The sequence below is a fragment of the Anabrus simplex genome, chromosome 8 (genome assembly GCF_040414725.1).
Source record: "Anabrus simplex isolate iqAnaSimp1 chromosome 8, ASM4041472v1, whole genome shotgun sequence".
NCBI classification, from domain to species: domain Eukaryota; kingdom Metazoa; phylum Arthropoda; class Insecta; order Orthoptera; family Tettigoniidae; genus Anabrus; species Anabrus simplex.
The window spans coordinates 56,752,550-56,764,717 of record NC_090272.1 but is presented as its reverse complement, the minus strand read 5'-3'; the positions used below and the strand labels follow the sequence as shown (position 1 = coordinate 56,764,717).

Here is a 12,168-nt window from a genome sequence, read left to right as displayed (position 1 = left end):
GTGTTGTAAATTAATATTTATATATCAAAACTACGTTCACATTTCTGTGGCTCAAATGTAATTTGTAATAAAATACTTAACGTTTACTTCACACTTAAGCACATTTTCTTATTGCCAAGACAAATGAGCCTGTTTGAAGACAACGAAAATTTAGAAATGCTAATAGGGCTATTGGTAATTGTTTGTAAACAGAGATGGTGATGAATACCTTGTACCGCGATCACGTGCTGCATAAATGATAACTTAATAATAAGGATAAGATGGAAGAGGACACAGATTTTAGAAGGTATAACCAAGAAGGAGCTCTGAGATGTATATTTCTGTGTGAATTTCATCCTATAGCCGGACCGAAGATTACGTGCCAGGTGAGTACATGTTACTGCATGCCACCCATTACTGCCCATTAAGACAGGATATCTCTTCTGGAAGCCATACATCATCAACTTGTCCTGCCATAACTTATCACACTCTAGTTATATGATTTAATTTTTTTAAAGGAATACCATACAACTGATGTTTTAATGCGTATTTGTACTCCAGGCAGGTCTGAAGAATATGGAGCGATCTGTCATGTGCATGACTGTGTATGAAACATGCTGGGTGTTATCACTAACAGTTTGTGGGTAGCCCTGTACGCTCGTATGTAGAATAGTGAAATAAAATCTGGAAACACGATCGAGGACGACTTTCGTCTGGTGCTGAAGTCATGGTTCAAGCATCGGACTTGAAGGAGATTTACTATACGCGAACTTTTTCTTGAGCCCGATTTTTACGGGGTGAGGGGTAAGGAGGGAGTGCTGACGGTCCCGGTTATACTGCCAACTGGATGGAAATGAATTCTGAATTGAATCGATAATATGATCGATCGATATGAATTTTCTAAACATTTATTATCTTACGCCAACAACTCTGTCACACATACATTATTTAACATTATATAACATTTCTCGATGTGAATCTTGTTCCTAGCATGAATTATATAGTTTGGCTTTGCTGTGTAAACAACATCAGTACCAGTTCGTAAAGTGTACGCCAGATGTCGCACAGCGATGCATAGTTTGTGTTTCAAAGGATGCCAATGTGGATGTCGAAGATAACCGAAGTCTACCGATTCAGCACTAGGGAGCTCAGGGCTCAAGAAAAGGTTCGCGTATAGTACACAAATATAAAGCGAACAAATCACACAACCATTTATTTTATATAAACAGAACAACAGTGTAACAGGCCTTCTCGGTAAGAAACAAAAAAGGCAAGGAAATTATACACAGAGTAAACTGAATAGTCTTTTTTATTTCACACCTACCATATCCATAACATCACTCCCATCTTGCAATTTTAGATATAGTACGCGCACTTTATCTTGAGCCCTAGTTCCCATTCGTTACTATAGAGATCCGGGCTCAAGATAAAGTGCGCGTATAGTACTTATGTGATAAAATTACAACCCTCCTTTATGCATCGTAAGTCTAGTCTTTTAGGGACTTTAATTTTTCTTCCTGCTGTGGTTGTAATCACTTATGGGGTGTCACTAGGCACATCACAGTCCAATTTCGAAGGTCCCATCTGCTGGACAAGTTTGGGATCATCACAGCTTGAGGAAACCTCCAGGGGATACAAGCGTTGCACAGGTCTCAATTTCTCTCCTTCAGTGGTCTTCACTCTGGGTACCCGGCTATACCCATCCTGCCCTGGAGAGACTTCCAAGATTACTCCAAGCGGCCAGTGGGTCCTCTTCATATCCATTTTGATTAGCATCACATATCCTGCTTTCAGTTGCTCTTGTCATCTCTGCCCTCTGTGAATCAACAGAGCCAGGTATTCATTACAAAAGCTTTGACGCAGGTGTACTCATAATGACTATTAATGGTTATGAATTTCATGTTTTTGGTCCGTATTGAACTGAGAATAATATATAAGTAATAATAATAATAACAACATAAACGTTTCCACCTTTTCAATACTAAAATATATTCACAAAATTATAAATTACACGGTACTAGTTTCGACCCATCTAGGGGTCATCATCAGCCGTATTGGAGCAAAGATCACTTTTGGCGAAATCCTAAGAAAATGTTATTTTAAAGAATAACAAGTGAAATGAGATGTTATTATGGTAATAGTTAATAATACAAGGAATATACATACTAAGAGGTTTTTAACAAAGAATAAAGTATAAATGGGGTGTTGTAAAAATTATAATCATGGAAATCAGTAAGTTCTTGTATTGAAATGACATATATAAAATTATATATAGCTTAGGAAGAGGGCTTAAGGTGGGGCTGAAGGGTGCGGGAGAAAGTGTAATTGTCTTGGAAAAGTACCTTTGATTAAATTTAGGATTGAGTTTAGGTTGGCTGCATTATTGTTTCTGAGGAAAGTGATAAATAGATCGAAGAGTATGTTGGGTTTCTCTGAGATTTCATTGAAATTGTGACTGGCATTAAAGTATTGGTCTAGGTATATGTAGTAATTTTCCTGAATACTTCTGCCTTTTGAAGATCCCTTGTTCATTAATTATTCCTGGAATGTCCTTCTTGTAACCTGTTTCTGCTTTAAGGTACCTATACATACCCTTCCATTTTTAACTAAAATTTGTATAACTGTCAATTATGCTTGCCATCATATTATCCCTAGCTGACTTCTTTGCTAGATTCAGTTTCCTGGTAAGTTCCTTCAATTTCTCCTTACTTCCACATCCATTTCTAACTCTATTTCTTTCCAGTCTGCACCTCCTCCTTAGTCTCTTTATTTCTGTATTATAATAAGGTGGGTCTTTACCATTCCTTACCACCGTTAAAGATACAAACCTATTTTCACATTCCTCAACAATTGCTTTAAACCCATACCAGAGTCTGTTTACATTTTTATGTACTGTTTTCCACCAATCATAGTTTTAATAATAATGTTATTTGCTTTACGTCCCACTAACTACTCTTTTATGGTTTTCGGAGACGCCGAGGTGCCGGAATTTACTCCCGCAGGAGTTCTTTTACGTGCCAGTAAATCTACCGACACGAGGCTGATGTATTTGAACACCTTCAAATACCACCGGACTGAGCCAGGATCGAACCTGCCAAGTTGGGGTCAGAAGGCCAGCGCCTTAACCGTCTGAGCCACTCAGCCCGGCGATCATAGTTTTTCAACTCCCTCATGCCTGCTTTATCAGCCATATGGTACTGCCTAATAGTCCTACTTTTAAGGCCTTCCTTTCTATCACATTTATTTTTAACTACAACAAAAACAGATTCGTGATCACTAATACCATCTATTACTTCAGTTTCTCTATAGAGCTCATCTCGTTTTACACTATGTCCAGGATACTTTTCCCTCTAGTTGGTTCCATCACTTTCTGAATCAGCTGTCCTTCCCATATTAGCTTATTTGCCATTTGTTGGTCATGCTTCCTGTAGTTTGCGTTACCTTTCCAGTTGATATTTGGCAAATTCAGATCTCCCGCTACAATCACATTCCTTTCCATGTCATTTCCCACATATCCAATTATCTTACCAGATAATTCTGAATCAGCGTCAGCGCTACCCTTTCCCGGTCTGTACACTCCAAAGACATCAAGTTGCCTATTATCTTTAGAAATGAGCCTTACACCTAGAATTTCATGTTTGTCATCTTTAACTTTTCCGTAGCTTTCAAATTCTTCTCTCACCAGAATGAATACTCCCCCTCCCACTATTCCTATCCTATCTCTGTGATACACACTCCAGTTCCGTGAGAAAATTTCAGCATCCGTTATGTCGTTTCTCAGCCATGAATCAACTCCTATTACAGTATCTGGTAAGTATATATCTATTAAACAGCCAGCCCCGTGGTGTAGGGGTAGCGTGCCTGCCTCTAACCCATAGGCGTCGGTTTCGATTCCTAGCCAGGTCAGGGATTTTTACCTGGACCTGAGGGTTGGATCAAGGTCCACTCAGCCTATGTGATTAGAATTGAGGAGCTCTCTGACGGTGAGGTAGCGGCCCCGGACTAGAAAGCCAAGAATAACGGCCGAAAGGATTCGTTGTGTTGACCACATGACACCTCGTAATCTACAGCCCTTCGGGCTGAGCACCGGTCGCTTGGTGGGCGAAGGCCCTTCAAGGGATGTAGTGCCATGGGGGGAGGTTATATCTATTAAATTATTTAATTCTATTCCTGTCTTTACAGTACTTCTACAGTTCAACAGTATCATTTTTATGTCATCCCTACTTGACTTCCAGATCCCTGTAAACTTATCACCGCTCCCTAGCCCAACCCGTTTCTCTGAATGTACCTCCCTGTTACCCTTTCAAACAAATTTCCTAACTTATACGTATCACTGCGGTTTAAGTGAAGGCCATCTGAGCACAGATCCCTGTCTCCTACCCACCCATTAAGATCTAGAAACCTCACTCCCAGTTTCCCACATAGCCACTCCATAGTCTCATTTAAATCCCCAATCACCCTCCAGTCAGTATCCCTCCTACACAGTATTCCACTGGTAGCAATCTCCACTTCCTTAAACTTCATCCGTGCTGCATTTACCAGATTCCACACATCCCCAACTATATTGGTACCAAATTGAGTATTTGACCCCACTGAAATTTGGAACTCTAATCTGTCCTGATAATTTTTTGACTGGAAGAAAGCAGCCAGTGCGGTTCTAAAACCATCTGCTAACTGGCATTTCAAATTTGTTTCGACCGGGCGAGTTGGTTGTGCGGTTAAGAGCGTGCAGCTGTGAGCTTGCATCCGGGAGATAGTGGGTTCGAACCTCACTGTCGGCAGCCCTGAAGATGGTTTTCCGTGGTTTCCCATTTTCACACCAGACAAATGCTGGGACTGTATCTTAATTAAGGCCATGGCCGCTTCCTTCCCATTCCTATGCCTTTCCTATCCCATCATCGCCATAAGACCTGTCTATGTGAGTGCGATGTAAAGCAAAATAGCAAAAAAATTTGCTCCGATGAAGGTTCATCTTACAAATCAAGAAAACAGTAGGCCTAATCATTGAAGAGGAAGCAACATACTGTATTTCACAAACCTGGGGGAGGCAAAAGGTGCCTGCAGGAAAGGGACGACCGGGAGAATTGGCCGTGTGGTTAGGGGCGCGCGTCTGTGAGCTTTCATCCTGGAGATAGTGGGTTCGAATCCCACTGTCAGCAGCCCTAAAGATGGTTTTCCGTGGTTTCCCATTTTCACACCAGGCATATGCTGGGGGCCTGTACCTTAATTAAGGCCACGGCCGCTTCCTTCCAACTCCTAGGCCTTTCCTATCCCATCATTGCCATAAGACATACTTGTGGCGGTGCGTCGTAAAGCAACTAACAAAAAAAGGAAGGGAAGAACATAAACCAAATGTCTACTGAAGCCGTACAGCTGAATGTTTACCTAAAGTTACAAAAGTCATCGACATAGATCTTCTCAGAAAGGCATTGTGAGAGATAATTAGAATCCAATCCATACCTCACATTTTACACACACAAAAATGACTAATTTTCAACAACTGAACTTTCAAAGAGCAGGAAAAGCAAGAGCAGGAAGAAGATGAGCCAGTGATTGACAGTGATTTAATTTAGAAATGCTTGCCATGAAGATAATAAAGTTAAACTTTATGTTCATATAATTATTAAAGATAAAATATGTAAGGTAAGGGTACTAAAATAACACACCCAAGACTTTCCCAAAAATTATACAGCCTGGTTTTTTCACAATAAAATAAGGGTTATCCAAACTATTCCTTGTTTTACATAATATGCCAGTATGTATATGATCACATAAACTTAAATAAAGTCACAGACCAAGCAACTGGCCATGCGGTTAGAGGCATGCAGCTGTGAGCTTGCATTGAGAAGAAGGTGGGTTCAAACCCCACTGTCGGCAGCCCTCAAGATGGTTTTCTGTGGTTTCCCATTTTCATACCAAGCAAATGCTGGGGATGTACCCTAATTAAGGAAGGAAAATCCTGTTAAACACATATATCAATAATTTTTGCATCCTTTCTCATTTTGACCTCAAGTTGCTACCTATAGTATTTACGTAGGAATCCCTCATGTATCATTTTTAGAAAAAACTATTTTTTTAGAATTTTCAGTCCAAATTATAATACATCAGTTTTATTTTTTCTAAGCTAAATTTACTAGGTACTTAGATTAGTTAAATACAGTGTGGTCTTATCTAAAACTATTTTTATTTCCTCCGTCACCCTTATCGAGGGAGCCTCTGGGTCAGCTGTAGATCGTTACCTCCATCCACTTCTTGCACCTCCCTGAAGACACAAGAGATATGCGTCGTTTCTGAGGTACTCCTTAGAACTTTGTTCTGGATGCACTTTGATGCTTCATAAAGGCTATTATTATAATGAGCTCACCACACCCAAAGGCATTTTATACCTAACTGCCAGGTTTGACTGAGGCTGTCCCTAACCTGCTGGGTTTCAGTGGCATTTCCTCCACCGGGTGACTAGCACGCAACTAAAGAAGCTGCTCCGCACAAAATCAGTGGCTCATTTAGAGAGTCGAGTTGATTGAGTGAGTGGTTGCACAGTTTGGGTCATGTAGTTGTCAGCTTGCATTTGGGAGATAGTGGGTTTGATCCCCACTGTCGGCAGCCCTGAAAATGGTTTTCCATGTCCATAGCAGGCAAATGCTGGGGCCATATCTTAATTAAGGCCTCGGCGCTTCCTATCTGCTCCTAGTCGATTTCTTCCCTGTCATCACTATAAGACCGTCCGACTCGTTGGCTAAATGGTCAGCATACTGGTCTTCGGTTCAGAGGGTCCCGGGTTCGATTCCCGGCCGGGTCGGGAATTTTAACCTTCATTGGTTAATTCCATTGGCATGGGGACTGGGTGTTTGTGCTGTCCCCAACATCCCTGCAACTCACACACCACACATACTATCCTCCACCACAATAACACGCAGTTACCTACACATGGCAGATGCCGCCCACCCTCATCGGAGGGTCTGCCTTACAAGGGCTGCACTCGGCTAGAAATAGCCACACAAAATTATTATTACTATAAGACCTATCTGTGTCGGTGCGACAAAAAGTAAATTATAAAAAAATGAACTTAAAGAGAGAACCGGGTTATTTACCATCACCCAATACTTGACATTGAGTCACTGGCTGTATGGTCTACTCCATCCCTTAGTAGATACTCTTTATGGCTTCAGAATAACCTCAAATTTTATGATTTTGTATGATATTTAAGGGGGGGCCTACACCTTTCAGCATAGAAAAATAGGGTGTATTAAACTTAGTATGACAAACACATTATTCCTTAATAATATGCCTACTTATTTGGAAATCATATAAACCCGTGCCATTATAATTATATAATTAATTATTCAAAAGGGCAGTGAATCATGGCCACTATTTTGCCATTTCCCTGATCATTTCCAAGCACATGGATATTTTGTATGATTCTTTTTTATTATAATTAGTAATGTTATAGCTACTCGTGTTATAGTGTAGTAGTCTGCCCCGCGGTGTAGTGGTAGCGTGCCTGCCTCTTACCCGGAGGCCCTGGGTTCGATTCCTGGCCAAGTCAGAGATTTTTGCCTGCATCTGAGGGTTGGCGAGGATCACTCAGCCTACATGATTACAATTGAGGAGCTATCTGATGATGTGGCTCCGGTCTAGAAAGCAAAAAATAACGGACGAGAGGACCCGTCGTGCTGACCACACGACACCTTGTAATCTGCAGGCCTTCGAGCTGAGCAGCAGTTGCTTGGTAGGCCATGGCCATTCGGGGCTGTTGCGCTATGAGGGGGGAGGTTATAATCTAATAAAGGAAACTATTTTGCATTTTGTTCCATGTTTGTTACATTTTCTTGTAGCCATTTTTATGTTTCCTTAGATTAAGTTTGTAAATTTAATGGTCAATTCGCCTTGTAACTGTAGATATGGATGCCTTCCATGTTGTCCTTTTTGCATCGAGACTTTGGCGCAATATAGGGATGAAATCCAAGAATTTAAAAATCTTCCTATTTTTGATTTCTGAAAGTTGGCAGGTATGAGCTGCAACATATACTAGAATCAGTGTAGTCCATCAAATATAAATATTTTTTTTCATGAAGTTATTTTCAAGCAGTCAAATTTTTCATTAATTTTCATTTGAAAATATTTTTCAAAACCTAACCACTGGAACCAGCTTAATAATTGTAGTATATCTTCTTCTTTCTTTTTGTTAAATATACATAAATCAATCAATATTCTAAAGGCTAATGCCTTGTCGATGCAACCACTCTTTTCTTTCATTGGATGTTCATTTCAGTTCCATGTAATTGACACAACCTAACCTCTTCGGTTCAGAGGGTCCCGGGTGCGATTCCCGACCGGGTCCAAATACTTCATCCTAGGTCTTCCTCTCTTTTTTTCCCAGCACTTTCCCTTCAAGTATGTTAGTGATAAAAGTTTTGTATCTGATGACATGTCAAATAAATTTTAATTTCCTGTTTTCCATTTCGTTTAAAAAATCTTCTCTTAATATCTTAAAAACTTCAAGAGTTTATTTATTTATTAGGTTCGTTACGACCCCTGACGATCACGAGTGACTTGTTCGGTACGTCTTCTTTCTTCCCAATACCTCTTCATTCTCTCACTCCTCCTCTTTCTCTCAGCTTCCGTGATCTGAATCTGGATCCTGGTGTCTGTCCATCTGTGACCTTTCACGAGCTTTTTGTATTTGGACCTATCCTGTACTGTCATCAGTGGATATTTTTCCTTTATGCCAATAGTCTCCCAATCTTCTCTGACTTCCTCATCCACTTATTTCCAGTTAAGCAGGTTGCATTCCATATCTTCTTCGTCAGCCTACTGTCATCCATCCTCATGAGATGTCCAACAAATCCTAACCTTCTCTTTCTTATCACACTCGAGATTGGTTCTATACTCGCATATAGTTCCTGCCTTGATCTGTGTACCCAGATTTCTGAAAAACAAAAGTTATGGGAAACGAGCAACAAACTTACCGGTAAAGGGCTTGCTTGGGTGAGAGGGCTTTGCAATTTTGGTCATAACTTCGAAAGTATTGGAGATATTAACAAAAATTTTGCGCTGTTATATAGAGAAAATTTCAATTTTAAATGAAAAATAAATTGAAAAATCTTATTTTTGGTCGGTCAAAGGTGTTGGTCTCTCCCTTAGGTCACTTTAACCTATGAAGTTATCTCATTGTAAAATATGTCCGAGTGGGCGGAATAGTCAGCGTACTGGCCTTCGGTTCAGAGGGTCCAGGGTTCGATTCCCGGCCGGGTCGGGGATTTTAACCTTAATTGGTTAATTCCAGTGGCCCGGGGGCTGGGTGTTTGTGCTGTCCCCAACATTCCTGCAACTCACACACCACACATGACACTACCCTCCGCCACAATAACACGCAGTTACCTACACATGGCAGATGCCGCCCACCCTCGTCGGAGGGTCTGCCTTACAAGGGCTGCACTCGGCTAGTAATAGCCACACGAAATTATTATTATTATTATTGTAAAATATGACCACCTCCATAGTGTAACAGTTAGTGCCTTTTGCAGCCGTCCTCAGAAACCTGGGTCCAATTCTCAGTACTGCCAGATATTTAAGATTGCCTCCTTTGGGGGCTGTGCCTGGACAGAACTGCACCACCTTGCGACGAGGACATAAATTTACATTTTGCATTGTAAAATAAAGCATTTTCATATACTGAAAACAACTTATAGTTATTTTGAATTTAACATGAAAATATTCAGTTGCATTAAGTCAAAGACTTCCCAAAAAAATTATTCCTAAACTCATTTTGTCTATTGTTGTCTGTTACGGGGTTACCCGTGGAACGCATAGGTGAAAGAAGGTGCCAGGGTGAACGGGTCTAACTACAAAGTCAAGAATGGAATTTAAAACTTTAACAAAGGTTTTTTTCTTTTCTTTTTTAGAATTTCAAAAATCAACGAATAACAATATAATGGGTCCCATAGGCAAGTTAGATATGAGCCAAGTAAAATACAAGGTAGTGAATTCTACAAGTCCTGGGCTTCAAGCCCCTAATACATGGAGCCCTTGCTCCAGCATTTACAATATCAGCCCTCCCAGAGGCACCTTTACAACACTTGAAAAGAGCTGACACGCTCTCAGTTTTTCAAGTCTCTTCAAGGCAATATCAGACTTTGCAATTACTTGCCATCAAGGCACAACTTACACAAATGAAATGGGGGTATCTCGTACCCAACCTACTGGGCCTTAGCGGAAAAAGAACAGGTTAAGTAAATGGCCTGAAACACCAAGTTGAATGGAAGCGTGTACTTGCACTCCTAAATATGCATTCCTAAAACCTAAAAGGCACTAGGCCGATGAAACAGGGGCTATTCCCAAACTATGGAAGTGACTCGTATAAGAATAATTTAAGACATTACAGAAAGGAAGAAAACCAGTTACAAAACATAGTCACCTCAAACCAATATGAAGGGGAGCTCGAGTGGGTGCATCACTCTCTATCCCCGAATTACGGTTACAGATTTTATGAAGTTTTTACATAAGCCGGCAGAAAATTACATTTTTAGAAAAGTAGGTTACATGGTAAAAGTTTCGGACCTTTCCCGCGGGTTAAACTGCTGAGTTAACAAGAAATAAAGATGTTAAACAGCCATTACCTTGCTGAAGAACTGCTGCCTGATGAAAGAGGCAGCACCCGTCTCCTGCTTCACATACACACACTCAGTTAGATGTTGATCAAGTGGCCAAGAGCCGTGAAAATCCGCAGTTTATAAACCCTCGGGGAAAGTTCGAGACCTTTCATGAATAATCAAGCCACACCCTCTTACTTTTATTGGCTAGCGTAAAGTTACACATCAAATCGAAGAAGAAGCCTGTGATAGGCCGAAAATTAATTACAGAAATTAGGGATTGGCTGAATTCAAAACTGGCGGAAAGAAAAGATCAATATTGCCAACCCAAAAATGAATGAACATAATTTAGTAAAGAACAAACTTATGAATACAAAATTTCTTCAAATAAAGTTCCTTCACTTCGCACCAGGGTGCATGATCATAGTTTTGTAGCGACATCTGTTGCAGAAAATCCAAACTTCCTGATAAATGGTAAACAAAACACGTAGAATTTCATACAGTACTGGAAACTTCACAATCACAAAATTAAGGAGGTGACATCTTCTGAGGAAACGTTTAAGTAGATCTAGTTCCAAGTTCTGTGTTTCTCCTGTAGAGGAGTTCTAATTGGCGCAAGATTTAAATGTGCGGCATAGAGGTGTACCGCCCGGTACATTGTCCATTCAATTTACCTCCGATTTTGAGATCTAATATGCTAAGGGGGGAGACCCAGCTTAACACAGGGAAAATAGGCCAATATTCATTCAATTGTTATATATGCTACAAACGTTGTTGACAAATGCTGCACATATTCCAGTATTGGCATGCTTCCTAGCAATCAGAAGCAACTTCAATAATTTCAGAATTCTAATTATAACAATTTTAAATAAAATGTTCAAAATTTCCCACCTTTTTAACAATATATCACGGTTTCCTTCATAACTATCTTACTGTTTCACGGATAATTATTATTTTTTTTCAGGGTTCCTCCCATAGTTTTGTACTACAATCTGTACCTCATTCAGATCAATAGGATTTATATTAGATTTTATATAACATATTTATTTAAAAAATATTAATATTTTCAGGTGCTCGGAATAAAAACCCGACTAAAATATCTAAATCACAGTCTATGTTAGTGATTGAGGTTCATTTTGTAGGTGGAGGTTTGATACACACTTTATAAAAGGAAAAGTATGAAAATTCTCATAAAATTGGAATTTATAAGGGAAACAGTGATATGTTGTTAAAAAGGCGGGAAATTTTGAACATTTTATTTTAAAATATTACAATTATTAGAGTCATTATTCTGGTGATTACAATATTTCCATCCGAGGCCTCGTTTAGTTTTGGAAGCAATTCCAAATTATTCAGAAGCTGACTTGCTGGGCCTATCACTTCCGAAGATTTTTCTGTTAGGGTTATCTCCTTTAGCCTTTAATAGTCCCCTATCACCCTGCAAGGCAGCAGGCCCTGCGTCAGATCTCAGGGATCAGATATTGCCTCTTCCGCCAGATCCACCATACCAGTGATTTTCACTTCTGTCTTCACTGCCGTTGAGGTCTTCACCCATATCCCTGGGCATGGGTTCCATGTTATACCCCACAGGACTGGG

The 12,168-nt window shown here is 40.1% G+C and overlaps 1 protein-coding gene across 2 annotated transcripts in view; it reads left to right on the top strand.

Annotated features, from left to right (window-relative positions):
- Nucleotides 1-214: 214 nt before the first annotated feature.
- The window catches only part of LOC136879120 (GATOR1 complex protein NPRL2), an 81,337-nt gene continuing 69,383 nt past the window's right edge, over nt 215-12,168 (top strand). For both annotated transcript variants that reach the window (XM_067152867.2, XM_067152866.2), the window contains exon 1: nt 215-365. In XM_067152867.2, coding sequence (XP_067008968.1) covers nt 261-365 — 105 coding nt within the window. In that variant the 5' untranslated portion in view covers nt 215-260. The remainder of the gene's footprint in view (nt 366-12,168) is intronic.